This window comes from Mirounga leonina, unplaced genomic scaffold, assembly GCF_011800145.1.
Source record: "Mirounga leonina isolate KUSES-001 unplaced genomic scaffold, KU_Mleo_1.0 Mir_94, whole genome shotgun sequence".
NCBI classification, from domain to species: Eukaryota; Metazoa; Chordata; class Mammalia; order Carnivora; family Phocidae; genus Mirounga; species Mirounga leonina.
Window position 1 is genome coordinate 6309407 of NW_023270855.1, and position 17129 is coordinate 6326535.

A 17129-nucleotide genomic window follows, 5' to 3' on the forward strand; every position below is an offset into this window, starting at 1 on the left:
GGGCTGCTCACAACTCACTAGTAGGCTGCCCCCTTCTCTCACCAGCCAAGCTAGAAGTATGTTCCACTACCACAACACCTACAGCTTTTACTCTTTTTTTGACTCATCTTATTCATTCTCCTTCCATATCTTATCTGAATTTAACTAAATACCTCAAATATTTTTATTTCTTTTTTAAAAAAGATTTTATTTATTTATTTGAGATAGAGGGAGAGGAAGAGCACATGAGCAGGGGGAGGGGCAGAGGGAGAAGTAGACTCCCCGCTGAGCAGAGAGCCAGGCGTGGGGCTTGATACCAGGACCCTGGGATCATGACCTGAGCTGAAGGCATACACTTAACCGACTGAGCCACCCAGGTGCCCTGATTTTTGTTTATTTCTTTAACTTCTATATAGTATTCCAATTTATGAGTAAACCACAATTTATGTTCTAATTCCCTCATTAAGACAGTTGGTTGTTTCCATTTTTCACAAAAGTGCTGCGACTAATATTCTTTTACTTGCCTTCTTGAGTACATGTGAAAGAGATTCTCTAGATAGGATGTCTAGAAATGGAATTACTGAGTCATAGGGTTTGTGCATTAGATATTGCCAAGTTGTTCCCCAAAGTGGTAGTACCAACATACGTTTCCACTTGCAGTATGTAAGCATTCTGTGTCCCATATCCTTACCAATACCTATCAAGCTTAATTTTTTTTTTTCCAAACTAACATTTTGACTGCATATGTCTCACAGCACCGACCACTTTCTTCTTTATATTTGTATATATGCTACCTCCCCTACTGGACAGTAAACTTTATGAGGGCAGAATCTTTGCTTAACTCATTTTTATATTCTTCCCACAAAATTTATTGAGCTTAATAAGTATACAATAAAGAGTTATGAACAAAAAAAATAAGCAGAATTAATTAATCTTGACCCAAGGAGATGGGGAGTTCCATGGGGCAGGGATGAGGTGTTCTATCTCTATTAATCCGGTGTAGAGATATGGGTAGGGCTAGAGGGCTGCAGGGTGGTCACAACTAGCCTACAGACTGAAGGTTTCAATATCTATAGTGGACTATCACCAACCCTGGGAGATCCCAGGTTTAGATCATTTTTTTTATCATGATATTCATCAAATATTTATTGATTGATGTGAATGGCAAATTTCCCAGTCTCTGGGGCAAGCTTTATTATGTACCACGGGGGGTGTTTCTAAATGGAACTCCCCCACCTCTGGCCCCACCCCATTACTAAGGGTTGAGTAGAATCCATGTGTCCTTTGGACTAGGGTGCTACATGACCTATGGTAAATGCCTCCCCTTTTTGTCACTCTAGCAGTTCCTGGTTGACTCATTTTCTAAATAAGCCACTTGTGGTTTTTGGTCTGACATCACATGTGGAAGAATGAGCAATTTTTTAAGAACCAGAACTATATTCAATCAGATTAAGATACATTATGTATGTTACTCATGGTTCTAGGACAAGGGGTCAACACTGCTACAAGTTCTCTGACCTTCTCCCACTGCTCCGTTCCTGGGACCAATGGATAGAGAGAAGGTAAAGGAAGGAGGAAGATATGGGTATGAAGAATTTTTGTGTATATCTCTTATTTTGCTTTTACATTATGTACAATTTAATAAAATTATTTTGTTTCCTTTGCTAGATTAAATAAAAAATAATATAGCAAAGTTGTCAAGGCCATGAGTTATGCTGCTATACTGCTTGGGCTCAAACCCCAGCTCCACTGCATGCTAGCTGGGTGAATTTGAGCAAGTTATTGAATCCTGATGTGCCTCCATTTCTTCATTTATAAAACAGTACTAGTACTTATAATACAGGATGCTTGGAGGGAATAAATGAATTGGTATATGTTAAGTGCTTAGAATGGTGCCTAAACTTGGTAAGCACTATGAAACTGTTAGTAAACATTTTTTGACTCCATCACAATGTTTATGCTCATAGTAAGTGCTCAATAAATGCTTTTTGATGAAATGAATGCATTCTACTAAACATTTCTAGAATCGGGAGGGCAGAAGTGACCACAAGTGGCAGACTCTTGGGTGGAAATAGAAGGAACCCTGAAGATCAATTCCCTGGAGCATAGGGAGTTCCCTGTCCCTCACCTTTTTGTTTGGTTTAATAGTTTGTTCCCTAGCTATGTGTGTTGTTGAGGGAAAGGCTGCCACCCCCTCCACCCCTGGAGCCACTCAAAGGAAGTCCTACTTCCTGTTTTTTAAGTGTAGAAGAAGGTAGAGTTCTGGATCCTTGAACCCTGAAATCATGGGCTGAGTTAGAAAGGAGACCCTGGTGCCAGAGAACTTCACACTCTGGCCTCTCAGCATCTATTGCTTGTGAGGAGGGTTAGCAAGATAGTGGCATTTGGCTGAGTGTTATTTTGTTGAGTTAGGATGGGTATGTGTGGGAAATTATATAGATATAACGTTAATACACTGGTTTCCATTTATTAGTGCAGATGTGGTGCTTATCTTCACAGGACTCGTGGTCTTTGGTAACCTACTCTTGTGTGAGCTGTGAAGAAGCCAGAGTGAAGTCCCTCCGAGCCCACTCTCAATCGCAGACCTCTTTAGGATGCCTGAGGCCAGGCTTGTGGGACACCACTCATCAGAGCGGGTCGGTCCAGCCTCATTGGCACCCCCGTGTGGCTTTAGCTGAGGAGCTTGATGGACCAGACAAGTAGATCTAACTTGGCTGCCATAGGACAAGGGTGCTATGCTTACTAGAAAGGCTACAAATTCAGTAAAATCGGTAGAAATGCTAGTAACCAAAGGAACTTCAGTTGTCTTGCAGGGACATTCACCAGATGTCAGGAGGCCCAGCATAAGTGACATCTAAAGGATGGCCATACTCTCAACCACTTGCAAATAGCCACTCACACATAAATACATTCACAAGCATACTGGCACAAACAGCTTCATTCTCCTAGACATTTCCCTTCCCTACACTTGCAAGCACATACATATGCCTCACATATACTCTCTCAGCCAAAAGGGTGGCCTAGGGGAGACCTCATGGCTGAATCAAATGCTGGTTAATGCTGCTGCTTTTATTACACCAAAGGTCTTAACATTTATTTGGAGATGAACACAAAACTTGGTATACTGCTGTTACAGTGGCATGCATTCCCTACAGTGCAGCTTCGGAGCTCGAGATCACTGCAGCACGCACATAAGAACTGCTCTCCAGAGGACAGAAAAGGTGGGGTGGGGGGGACTGCAGATCCTTGTTCTTTCCAGTATCAACAGACTAAAGGTACTTTACCATGATAGCAGTTGAGGAATCTCTTGTGTTGGGCAGGTGTGTTTTAAACAGGTAAACAGATATGACAAGGGATCCAAGTGTGGGTAGGTTCCTAACACTTAGAGCCAAGAGCATTTTTGGGTAAGTATGTGCTCCCCAAACAGGCAGCACTGACTAAAGCGGAGGCATGCTTAGCACTGCTTCTGAGCTAGGTTAAGCTACCAAGAGTCCTCAGTGAAGGGAATCCTGGTTTCGTGAAGAAGAATAAGACATGAGGACACTGTCACAATAAGGCCACTACACTCACAGCAAACAATGACCTCAGAGGAAACTCTCAGGACTACGGGAAAGCAGCTCTATTCTCTCTGTCAGGTGCCCCTTGCTGGTTAGGCGCCTGCCCTGAGACTTTCACATGGTCTTTTCTGAGCTGCACAATATCACTTAGCACAACGGAGCAGAGGAAGGGACCACACACATCAAGGTCATGGGACATCACCAAGCGTGGCTGACTATTGGCAAATGTCTCAGATGCCTTTCCCGGTTGGGCTAGGTGCCCCCGTGTATCTGGAGAGCTAATCTGAAAAGAGGCTGGCAAAGGACTTCCTCAAGCTCCGGATGGTCTCCGCTTTGGCTTCATCCTCATTGGCTGAAGACTGGAAGAAGGAGGACTCAGAGAAGCTGAAGGCATTTGTCAGGGACTGCGACTTGCTTGAAGATAAAAACCAGAGAGAACGTGAGAGGGGGTGTTCCCAGTGAGGCAGGGAAAGACGGTGACATGAGGATACACAACCAAACCCCCACTCCCACCCCAGGGAAACCAGGGTCATGGAGGAGAAAGCCAGCAGTGGAGTACTGCCAGGACCCGGGGAGGCCCCTGTGCTATTTATCCTCCTTCAATGCTGCTAAAACAGGAAAGGATGGGGGCAGTGTGGGAGAGAGGGAGAAGGGGGAAAAGAGAAGGAAAAGAGGGAGAAGGGGGAAAAAAGAGAAAAGGGAAAGAGGGAGGAGTGACTCAAAGGCTGTTTCTTATACTTAATGCTAAAGGGCCCACAGGCTACATTTCAGAGGTCCCAACTTGGTAAGTACTAATCTAAGAATCTCACACCCTTCCCTTCTGATGAAATATAGCAACGAGGGGACCATAGACTCTTTGCACTCTCTTTTCCATCAACTGTCAAGTGGTAAAGCCAGCATCAGAAGACCTGGGTCAAAGTCTTGGATCTGCCCTTCACTCATTCTTGTGCTTCTCTGGGACTTGGTTTCTCATTTGTGATGTGCAGGTGTTTGGTAAAATGCCCTCCAGGCCTTTTCAGGTCTTTATACTAGGCTTTTTTTCCTCTGATTCCAAATAAACTTGGAATAAACCAAGGCCTCAAGTTACCTGCTCTTAAAATGGACATGACCATTCTTTGTAGCCTACCCCAGAGGAGTCCTAATATGAGGTTTATGCAGTTCAGGGTATCCAGGGGCAGAAGAGATACGTATCTGGTGCACACAAGGACATTAGGCAGTTTTCTAATTAAAAACCCAAATCACATACATTCTAGGAACCAATTTTTCCCCTGAGAGACTAGGGATTCAGAGAGAAAAACTGAAGGCAAGAAGGTCAAGGGGAGGCCAAGCCCAGCCCTTGAGAAGAGAATATGAGGTCTGGCGTATCCAGTGGTTTGCCATATCTCCTTGACTTTCACTGTGTCTCTTTCCTGATGGTTTCTGGCTGTAGAACTTTTCTCCTGATGTCTTAGGGCTCCCAGCCCTTCCCTACATTCAGGGTGCAGCCCCCAAAATTCCATTCTACAGGAGTGTGAGCAGTTTATCTCCTGCAGTTGATGACTTTGAACAGATGCCCTGCCTTCCATTAGGGTTGGCGATGGGCCCCAACATGCTGGCCTTTGGGAGGGAGGACTCCCTCTGCATGCACAGCCAGGGGCACTGGGTATAAGCCTCCTGCTTGTTGTCAGATGATGGCTCTATTCAAAAACTTCAGCCCAAAGGCAATGGCAACCCAAAGATCTGCTCTCAGACTGGGGCCAGAGGTGGCTAATGAGAAGGCAGGAGAGATTTTAAAAGTCAGCATGCAGAAAACAATTGGATTGAGGGGAAGTTATGGGTCAGGTGAGATGTGAAATGTGCCACTGGCCAGAGCTGGGGAGCAGGAGTGGGTGATGCCCCTCCAGTCCCAAGGGTTGAAAGACCCAGAGAAAGTGGTCATCTGGACCACCTGAGCCTGAATCCTGGCTCTGCCACTAACTAGCAGAGTAGTTTTGAGAAAGAAAATTAATCAAATCTCTCTGAGCAGTTTACTCATCTATGCAATGACTAGACCATGTCTAAGTGGCTCCTTTTCTCCCTCCCTGAAGATTCCCATTACCTCACTCTGAAAGCACTGATGGGTCCCTCCCATCCCTGCAAGGCTACAGCTGTCTCTGCTGACAGTGATGACAGAGGTCTGTTTGGGGACGGTGCAAAGAGGCATCTCTAGTTCTAGAGGAGAGGGTAGAACTGACTACCATCCACACTCAGGTGCATCCCAAGTACAGCTTTACTGTTTTCCAGGGCCCCTCAGTTCTTCCTCTGAAGCAGGACAGTGTGATGGGGGCTTCTAGGGAGTGAGGAAGCCCAAGAAGATGGAGTTCCTCAGGGTATCTATCTGGACCCTCCTCTGTTGACCACACCAGAAACCGACCTCCTTCTGACAAAGCTGAAGGTAAAAAGTTGAAATGGATTTAACTACTTCCCTTTTTTCCTTCTGAGCAGCCTTGCTGATTGCACACCCTAACTGTGAGTCAAAGGCAGGAAAGAGGATTTTTTTTTTTTTTTTAATTTTGAGAGGGAGAAATACACATACACACACAGAGAAAAGGAATGGAAAAAAGAGTGGGAGACAGGATTAAAAAAAAAAACCAAAACCCTAAGCTAATATAAGAATAGGAAAGGGGCAGTGACTCTGCCTTATTGGCATTCCCCAGGAAGAAAGGGGAGGGTTTGAGCTTCTAGCTAGACCTTAGACTTTCACTTCCTTCTTTTCTACCCTCCCCAATCAACTCCCAACCATGCCCCCAGCCAAAAATAAACAAATAAATAAATAAATAACCCAAAACCAAAACCCCAAAAAAGTCCCACAAAAATATCTATAGAAGAAAGCCTGATTGAAGGTGCTTTCTAGCAGCTCTGGAGCCTACGGCCTGTGAGGGGGGCAGGAAGAGGGGAGGGGAAGGAGCTGCTGAGTTGTCTCTTACTTGAGCTGTGGGTGAGGCTGGGGCTTCTGTGGTGGAGCAGCCGGGGGTGGCTGGGCCTCTGCCAGGGAGCTGCTGCTGGAGGGTGCATCTCCGTGGGTGGTGGAGGAAGAGGAGGAGGAGGAAGAGGAGGAAGGTGGCAGTGATGGTCCAGGGGGAGGCCGGCGTGGAGGCATCACCTTGCCTGGGGGTTGCATTCCTTGGGGTTGCCCAGGGCCCCCTAGGTTCAGTACAAGAAAAACTTCATAATTTAACCGTATCAAAGGGTTTTCTTATTAGAATCTACGTCTTAAAGGATGGGGTTAGTTAATCACCAAAAGGATAAGCTCTATTACAAGAAGCCACCCGAGGCTCTGTGGGGCTCCAGAGCCAGCCCCTGGTTTCCCTCATACATCTGCCGCTACTTGCACTTCCTCAGAGACAGAGCCCCTCAGGCACAGCAGGTGTCAGGAGGACAAGGAAGAAAGCATGGGATGAGGGGCCCTGATCAGAAGCAAGCTCTTTCACAGAAGGCCCCCAGACTGGAGGGACCCCACCCCTCTTCCCCAGCGGTTCCTCAGGCAGAGGGCAACGTGCCCCACGGTTTACTAGGAGGTCTCAAGTTCCACACTGTAGATGCAGTACAAGGCAGTACAGAGCATAGGTCTGGGAATTGGAAAGTCAAGACACAGTCTATCAGTGACTCCCTGAGCAAGTCTGCAAACTTCTCTGGGCCTTGGTGTTTACAACCATAAAACTATGAAAAAGTAATCCCTAGTCTTAGTTGTCTTTCAAGAAGGTAGTGTTTCAAAGATGTTAATGGACAAGAAAGTTCTTCAAAAAGTATTGTGTGCTTTATAGTCATTAATGATCACAGATTTGCATTGTTTTTACAGAACTGGGCCTTGTCCAGCTCCTGACCTGCACGTGTCTGATTGCCATGCCCCGCCCCACCAGAGCTTCATTTTAACATTAACTCAAGCAGATGACTAGGGGGAATCTTCTGTATCCATGTGCTCTTTTGCCTCTTAGTACCATCCTCAGGGGTCTCCACTCCCTTCCCCAGTGTGTGTGGTGAAATTCTCCAGAAATCCAAGCCCTATTCTCCCCTGGGGATGTGGGCACCATCCCACAAAGAAGCAGCCTCCCACCTCCACCCCCACCCCCAAAAAGACCAGGATACCATTCTCTCAGCATGAGGCAGAAAACCATCTGGTGGCCTGGAGGGGGAAAAGGCCATCCTTCCTCTGGGGCTTGTCAGGCAGTAAGTGTGATACCTGATTGCTCAGATTTTGCTAAGGGGTGGGGGTTCCTTAGTCATCTTTTGACTTAATAGATGTCCTCATCAGTGCATACTGACTGTTGGAATGATGCATAATTGGCCTGAGAGATCCAGTTTCTCAAGTCTCACTCCCGGCGTCCACATTCATGGGCTGGCTGGAAGGAGTAGGCTTATAGAAACTCAAGAGCAGCTAAGAGTTGTGTTGTAACTTAGGATCCTAGAAACACCAGAGTACTTATACCCTCTGGAGAGGCAGAATTATCCATCTACACCACTGTGCACCCATGATTATCAGCCCATCTCCCTACTACATGGCATGGACTCCACTGTATCAATTACCAATGAATACCAGAGTTAGTTTTACCTAAATAAATACACAAATGGAATTTTGGATTGAAAACTTGAAGTTCCAAGTTCAAATCAGATAACCAGTGAAGATGAAGACGACAGATCAGGATATTTCACGTTAGCCAGTTTTTGCCTCTTCCAAAGTTTGGCTTCATCTGTATCAGCCTTTTCTTGTAAAGTACAGCAGGTTGATGGCTCAGCCTCTTATACCAGGAACCTTTCCCACTTGTACAGAGATGCTTGAATAGCCAGAAACTTTACAACTTAACACTGAAGACAGATATAACTTTTCCTTTATTGCACATTAAGCTGTACAAGAGAGTCACAAAAGAGAGGTACTTAAATCACACTTCCAGCATTGGCTGAGGTTCTCCCAGCTGGATCGGTACAAAAAAAGGGGACAACATCAGAAAAGAAATGGGTACAAAACACCTGAACAGCAATCCTATACTGTGACATGGATGTCCCCCAGGCCACAGAGTTGTCCCTTAGCATGCTGCCTGAGGGCACATGATAGTCAGGTTACACTGCCTGCTTGCATTTGGCAGTAGGAGCCCTAATCAGTTTCTCCCCCACCTGAGAAACTTTGGCTAACACCACCCTGGAGCCTGACTGAATTCAAATGGCAACTTTGTATTTGTGGCTCACAAATGTCACATGAAAAGCACCTGGATGTTCACACTGATAACATGCAGAGAAGCAACACCACCATCAGCTCACCACTTGGACAAAAGTAAAAATAAAAATAAAAATGTATTCCTCCGTTCTGGGAAATGTTGCTTTATTCCTTTCTACCATTTCATCAGATTGGGAGGTATTTAAGAACCTGATTCTTATGCAACCCACCTGGAAGTGCATAAATGCATATATGTATATATTTACAACAGATTGACCAGCATCACCATCTAAGGGAGGGATCACAGATGAGAACACTCACACTCAGTGCATTTTCCTGTAGCCTCAGAATTTGCCAGCAACCAAAGGAGAAACTAGGGCACGTGCCCTTGACACGTACATCATACTATCAACACTATTCCTCAGACCTGGAATCCAGAACGGTAACGTATCAGTATGGAAGTGAGAGGAATGTAACAGTAGAGCTAGAAGCACTTCTTTAAAATGCAAACTGCTGGCATGAACTCCCACGGACCACAGTGCTAGAGAAGACCGCTCAGCGCCCATCCCAACCTGGCTAGGAGAAGGCAAGATGAGGCGCTGAAGCCGAGGCCTGCTTTAATTAACTGCCTCATCACTGCCCAGGAACGGCATGTCAGAGGAAAGAGGACAAACTGGTGAGGTTTCTTCCAGAGCCATGGCTGTGGAGCCTTTGCCCCAAACACACACTAGCTAAAATCAGAGACCGTTCTTCCCAGCAAAGATAACACTCCTCATTCTCTGGCCTCTGGAGGGTTCTTGTTACAGCTGAAAATGAAAGCAGGAGTCCACCTCAGAGTTCTGTAGGCAGTGTACCCCCTCTGTGAAATGGGACACTTCTGATTTGGTCTCATGATTGCCTAGGGAGAGGCCAAGAGCAGAATGGTCGACTCCTTCTCAGACTTTCAGTAGTTTCCTGCATCCTATGTCCACAATTGCTAAAGTATCATCTCTGTACATAGGTCAGGCTTTGGGGAATACAAAGCAGCCTCAGTTCCACAGAAGCGCATAATATGGCCAATTCAGAAACAGCAACAAAGAAGAAACAACTTAGGGGGACTGAGATCAACGCACAGAAAATACTCACAAGTTCACTTTGATATTGCACATCAGCGGCCCCGTTTTTTTTTTTTTTTTTTTTTGTCTAATCTCATAGCTAATTAGTTAATAATAAAAAAGAAGGTACACTGGGATGTAAAATACAGAACACATTCCTGGAAATAGCTTGTTCTTTGTATTTCATGTCATCACTAAAAACACAAGAGCTCTACAGGCACAGTCAGCCTATTCACATAAACTCAAACTGCACCAAATTTTAGCAAATGGAGAAAAAGGTGGATGCCTTCAGATTCAACGGATGAAGCTATGGAAATTAGACCTTGAAAATCTCTTAAACTTCTATCTATTTACCCTAGTCATGCAGAAAGGAAGCAAAAAGCACAATTCATTGGAGATCCCAAGCACACTCATGGAGGTAAGCAGGGGGTGGGGGGCGCTTTAAACTGAGCCTGGGGGGCGGAGAAGGAGAGGAGTTGGGTTTTAATTTTGTGGTCTTTGTTTCTCCCCTGTCCATCCCCCCAGTCCTATTTCACCCCACATTATGTAATGCTTTTAAAAAATAATATCAAACCACCCAGAAGATAGAGTCACACTGGACTTGGGAGAGGCACAATTCTTTGTACACTGTTGACAAACAGCCCTGGAAACACAATTATACAGAGAAACATAAGTGAGCATTACAAGCACGAACAGGAACAGGTAAACAACCAGACGGAGGAGCTGACACTGCAGAGGAAAACACAGTCCAGTCAGCACTGAAAGAACGCAGAAACGGCACCAATGGGAGGGTCTGTTGCTCCCCTCCCCGCTTTCCTTTCTTCCCTTGTTTGTTTTTGGCTTAAAATTTCTGCTTTGAAAAATGAACTACCAATCACTTTAAGAAGCTTGGACTTGTTTTGGCCCTACTGCAATGCCATTACAGTCGAGAATATACTGTAAACAACCTTGGGGGGCTGGCCGCTGAGGTGGGGTCTTGCTCGAGTCCGGATCCTTAAGTGTTCCACTCTGGAAGACAAAATGCAAAAGAGATAAAAACAAAATGCCGAACAGACTCCAAAGAGAAACCCTGTGGCTCTGTGGCATGAATGCAGTGGGATCTGATGGGGACCATGGGATTTGGCCTAGAGGCTTCTGCTGTTCCAGAAACACCTCAAAGGGGTTCTCAACCTCTGGAGTGTTGCTGGGGCACAGGTCTAGGCAGTCTGGGGCTTAGTCCCACCCTGACAGGCAGTGTCTGAGATCCCCTAATCTCTCTTTTCATTTCCCTCCCTCTTAGACTTATTCTGTCTAGAAGCTTTGAGTCTTCTAACAGCACCTGGTTTCTTCTCTGGTGGCTACCTGCTGTCCAGGTCCTCGTTGTACTCACAGGCCTGGCTTCCTGAAGGAAAGGGAGGATCAACACCAAACTCCAGAGAGTGGATTGGGCTTTAGGGGACTCCAGGGGCCTGGACCAGGTGATGAGCCCAGACTTGCCTCACTTCTCTTGCAGAGTTAACTCTGGGGTTGGATCGGCTCTGGGGCTGGCTCTGGAGTCAGATCCACTCTTTGGGCTATGCTGGAACTCCCACAGAGAAGGACTTGAAGGAGGGGGCAGTCATCTGTTTCCCCCAAACCCCCCTTACCCAGAGGGAAAGAGTAAGATGTTAATGCTTGTAAAAGTACTCAAGGCCAAGCTGTTTTTCTTCTCAAATAGCATAATTACATTTTATTCAACAACATGGCTCCACTCCCATGCTTCCTCTCCTCCCAGCTATAATTCTGATTATGCCCTAACAGGATCGAAGATGCATGTGACTTCAGTTTGTCTAACATTGGAATTAAAGGCAGTGAGCATTTGGAGCTTAAATTCAGTACAAGGGAAATGCTCTATAAAGCCTAAGAGGTGCCAAGGGTGCCAATGGTGATGTCACAGAGGGAATTGCAGGGGCAAGGCTGTGAAATGGGCTGAGCATGTCTTTAGCATTCTCCCACTTCCTCTTTCAGTGCTTCTCTCCCTCGTGACGTGCCCCGCAGCCCTACTCCCACATGAAAACTGTTTCTCCTGTTCCCCATTTCCTACGGCCCTTCCATTCTCACCATCAGTCTCCTCTCCTGCCTTCGAAGGCCTTTTTTCAGCTCCACTCAAAGGGAGCTGAAGTGTTACCCTCTCCGATGTCATGATCTTTAACAATATTGCCTAAACCCATCCTACTAAAAGGAATTAGGGCAGTAGGAGGCAGGGGACCTTTGAAATGTCCTTGGTGCCACCACATCAGAGGGTGCTGTTCTATCTACAGTCCCCACCCTCTCACAGATCACAGCAAGCACACCAATACTTCCCCTCTCCTTCTTCCAAGCAATGTTACGGTGCTTGGTCTGAGCTCTGACACTGAAATACCCACACTCAACACACCAGCTAGAGACCACACCATCCAGTCAGCAGCAAGACCCGTCAGTTTTTCCCTCTCAACATCTAAGATTCACCACCTTCTCCTGGCCATTGCTGGTCAAGCCTGTTCTGTATCTTGCTTAGACTACTAGATTACTACTACTACTATTACTACTATACCATTACCAGAATAGTTTCCTCATGCTTTAGTCTCCTCTCTCTCTAATCTATCCTCTCTGTGCCTACCTAGTGTCCTCCTACACTCCTTCCCTAATTGTGTCACTTTACTGCCCTAAAAACTTATAGCTAACACTACATATGTGACAGGTAACATGATGGACATTTTGATAAAGTATCACAAACCTCAAAGGACCTCTATGAGGTAGATGCTATTATTATCAACACCCCTAATCTTTAGACAAAGAAACTGAGGCCCAACTAAGTCAGGTAATTTGCCCAGAGTTACACAGTAGAGGTTGATGCAGCAGGGCTGTGAGGCTAGGCAACCGGATGCTCACATTTTCTTCCCATTGCCAACAGGATGACAACCATATCCCTCAGGCTGACATCTAAAACTTGCTTCAGCATGGTTGGAAATGACCTTCCTAGCCTTTTCTCTCCCTCGTGTCCTAAACGCACCTGCTCCCTCCAGGCACAACCCCTCACTCTTTATTCTCAAGGCTAGGCCACATCATGTTGCCCTCCAGGAATACCTTTCCACCTGTTTTACCAATCCCATCCAATACATCCTAGACGTCTAAGTCACTTTCTACCTCATCCATGAAATAGACCCTTCTGACTGCCCCTTTTGACTGTGATCTCTTCTCTGAAATCCTGAAACAGCACTTAGAAGACTCATACTACTGAAGAGGGTCTTCGTAGTGCTGTGTTATGATCCTAAAGACTGGGATGATGCTCCCAACAAGACTGACAGATCCTTCAGGGCACAGACTACGTGTCTTCATCTTCCCCTAATTCCTGACAAATGCAATGTCCCTTGTTCTCAGAGAAAAATGGGGGTATATGGCCTGTACAGGAACTATTTATTTAAAAAGTTAAAACAGTTGGAATTAGGAATATTTTGGAAAATTCAAGACTATCGACATTTTACCAACACCCTCAAGCACAGGCCTGAGTATATAAGAGGTCCTTAATAAATGCTTGTTAAATAAATGAACATGTAGTACAATAATGGTGAAAATCCGAAAAGGACTAGAGTATAAGTCTTTAGGAGAGAAATGTTGTTAAATCATAAAAGTTTTGTATATGTAATATGATACCATATTGTATTTGGTATCAACTCCAGGGAGCAGCTCTGAAAATGCTCAGGTTAGGGAATTAAATTTGAGGCCTGCTACATGTACATGTGTATCAGATGCAGAAGGTAAAGTTAAAACAAGCCTCAAAGAAGCAGAAATTGCTTCCATCAAGACTGCCTAACCCAGGGGCACTTTAGGCCCAAGAGTTCTTTCCCACAATGATCTCTTCTTTCTCTTGACCTGGCTGCCAACTAGTGAAGTCTGGGGCCAGAATATAGTGTTTGATAATGGGAGCACAGGTAACAGGGTGGCCTTTCTACCTGGGCTTCTGACATGCTAAGACTGGGCATGGACATCAACCTCATCCCCAACACACATACACATACATTGCTGCCTAGGTGTCCAGCAGCAAGTCTTTAAGATTGGGCAGCGGAGTGACTGAGGAATTTGGGCCTTTGGGCTGGGAAGACCTTGGATTCAATCCAGATCTGCCATTTGCTAGCTTTGTGACCTTGGCAAGTTATTTCACCCCTCTGAACCCACCTCTTTTCACAAGGTTTCTGTGATGTTAAGTGAGATTATCTATCTATCTATCTATCTATCTATCTATCTATCTATCTATCATCTATCTATCATCTATCATCTATCTATTCATCTAATCTAGATATCTATAAGCATCTGGCCCCAGTAGGTGCTAAGTAAAATGCAACAGATGATAGTGATATTGATGAGGAATTTCCTCTGAAACTCTGTTGTTACCCAAGTCTTACTCCCATGATGGAATACCCCCTGCAATGCTCTATTCCTAGGCTTCAGAGAACTTTATTTAGTTGTGATAGTAAAGCCTCCTCTGGTCTCCCTGACAAGCTACCAGTGTTATGGTTTCTTATTGCCTGAGAAGGATACTCAGATGAAAGACAGTAAAGTTCATATAGTTTGTGGAGTCATTAGACTGGCTCTTGCCAGTCTCCTTTCCTGGGGCCTTACCCCATACCACTGATGGCTGCCAATCACCTCAGACATTGGTCAGGAACAGCTTAAGATGTTCTCCTCCAGGAGAATTGTTATTTTTAGATAGGGTTATGGAAGACCATATAACAAGAGAGCAGAACCAGGGGCAATGGGCAAAAGCTCCAGAAAGGTAGAATTTTAGTTATGGGAAGAACTTTCTATAGTAAAATCAGTGGAAGAGGCTATCTTGGGAGATGGGTATGTTCATGCAGAGCCTAGAGAATTAGAAAAAGATATTGTAGAGAATATTCCTTCACTAAATATGAGCTAGATTAGGTGAACACTATGGTTCCTTCTATCCTGACAATTTATGATTCCGGCGGGGGGCAGGGAGGACCCTTTAAAATCCCATAGATTAAGCTTGAATGGTAGAACTCCAGATACTCATTGGATGAGTAGACAGGGGTAATCATACAAATGAAGACTGGCCCTGGATCTCCTCAGCCTCAGAAATATATAAATATGACATGGATGAACTGAGCCCAAAATTTCCCTTCCAAAAGCTTCAGAGGAAGAGCTCCCAGAGGCAGTCCTTTGAGCTGGAGCCTGGGAATATGCCTTGGCCACTCTTGTCTGGCGCCTAGGGAGCTTCACCCTTTCCTGGCTCCACAGCGGTTGTGGACTGAAGACTTCCCAGGGACTATGAGGGGTAGGGGAAGAGTCCCCTAGGACTCTCCTTTGCTAGGCTGAGACTCTCTAGCTCCACCCACAAGCCATCCATCTGTTGAGGCTGAGGGCTATTCCCGTGGGGTTTGGCTACCATGGGATCTGTCTCCAGTCACCAAGAACCGCCTGAGATGCTGAATTCCACAGAAGTCTGGCCACTCTGGCGTCACTGCCAAAGTCTGGCCTATAGCCAGCCCGCGGCAGGAGCCCATGGCCAGACTAGCTGCAGTTTCCCTCAGGAAGTTGAGTTGACTCAAACAGGTAAGAATATGTAGTCCAATGCTTGTGCTCAGCTGCACTCAAAAAAAGGGGAATAAATGGCCTTTACAGCAGCATAAGGGGGAAAAAAACCCAACTGTGGCTTTATAGAATGACAATGACCTCAAAGGGTCTCTATTTATAATACTGCTGCCAAAAATTTGATACAACGAGAGGGGCTTCAGTGTCTCAAGGAAGGGAGGGCACCGGTTCTTTGCTCTTTCAGCTGATAAGCCTCACAAGAGAGCACTGGAACTAGTTCTGGGTGTTTCTTTAAGGGGGACACCAGTGGAATTAAAATAGGTACATGGGGAAAAAGTGGGTATCTGGAGCAGATAGGATGGTGAGAAGGATGGGAATGACATCTTTCCTCATGTGACTTCGGGAAAGTTACTTAATTTATGAGTCTCAGTTCCTCAAGCAGACCAATTGGGAGGATTAAGTGAGTAGAAGATCAAAGTCAGTCAAATGTAAATCTGATCAAAGTCAAGGACTGACTTGGTAGTAGTGAGCCTCCTGGCGTTCTGGCCTTAGAGGTATTTAAGCAGGGCCAGGACAAACTCTGGTCAGAGATGCTATGGAGGAGGTCGTGAAGTTGCAGGCAGATGACTTCTTCAGGCTCTCTGGTTCTGGGTTTCCATTGATTCTTTCATGCATTTTTCAGTTCTTTAGGTGTCTAAGATAGGATACAAGCCCTTCTTAGCTGCAAAGTCTTGAGCCCAGCAAGACCCCAGGGCTATTGAGCCTGAGAAGAGGTGTCTGCAGGCACAGGCTTTTAGGGGCTTGGCAAGTAGAGTGTGCTACTGCTTTCCATCAAAGCCGGTTGGGCTGGTATCCCACTTTGCTGAACCCACTGAGTTTTAGCAATCTGAGAAGTCAGGGAGGCAGGAAAGGCAGGTGTAGCTCAGAAACTCCTCTATGTTGACATGTTTAGCACCTGGTTGTCAGGAGAAAGAAAGCAAGGGTTTCCCTTACACAAGGCCACAAAGGCCCAGCTCTCTCCATTTTTACCTTCATGAAAAACGCATAGAGCATAGCATTGTAGACTACTCCCTAAACTGGGGACCAGAAGGTTCAGTTCTCCTGCTTATAAACTGTATGACTTTGGACAAGTCATTTGTATTCTCTTTGCTGATGTATGAAATGGAGATAGATATAGCAGCCCAAACCATCTCACATAAGGATGGTGAGACTCAAAGTAATGTCTGTGCTTTGTAAACTGTACAGTGCTAGGCAAAGCAATGATATAAGTGAGCATCATTACTATAATTTAGATAATAATAAATATCAATCCAAAGGAATGCAGCTCTAACGAAGCTCTAGAATGTAATGCGTTGATGGAGAAAGTATTGTTGGGTGGCTTCCTGTCACCTGGTGCATAGTAGCTCAGTATGTAGGGGATTCTGAGCTAGGTTATACCATGCCCTTTGTATATCACTGACTTGTTCCAATGAGGTTCCTGAAGATGCAGAAGAGTCATTTCAGAACAATAAATATTAGCTCTTGGGGTGAATGGACAGGAAATCACTTGTCTAGGAGAGAAACCAAGCCCATGGATGAGGGTTTATGGGGCTTTGTCAAAGGCAACTTTAATTTGCTATCCTGTGGCTTTCAGCAGACAAGCTGGGAGACAGGAGCTCCTATCTGAGGTCCCAGCAGGATGGAAAGCTGAGGAAGGAAAGACACTGAGTGACTCAACTTTTGAGAGTTGTTGGCCTGAGTCCAGCTGCCCCCACTAAGGAGGAAGGCCTGTGCTTGCTCAGCATA

The 17129-nt window shown here is 45.5% G+C and overlaps 1 protein-coding gene across 2 annotated transcripts in view; it reads right to left on the reverse strand.

Annotated features, from left to right (window-relative positions):
- Positions 1 to 3046: 3046 nt before the first annotated feature.
- SYN2 (synapsin II) overlaps positions 3047 to 17129 on the reverse strand; it is a 189560-nt gene continuing 175477 nt past the window's right edge. For both annotated transcript variants that reach the window (XM_034997232.1, XM_034997231.1), the window contains 3 exons: positions 10745 to 10805; positions 6482 to 6698; positions 3047 to 3950 (listed from right to left, as the gene is read on the reverse strand). In XM_034997232.1, coding sequence (XP_034853123.1) covers positions 3815 to 3950; positions 6482 to 6698; positions 10745 to 10805 — 414 coding nt within the window. In that variant the 3' untranslated portion in view covers positions 3047 to 3814. The remainder of the gene's footprint in view (positions 3951 to 6481; positions 6699 to 10744; positions 10806 to 17129) is intronic.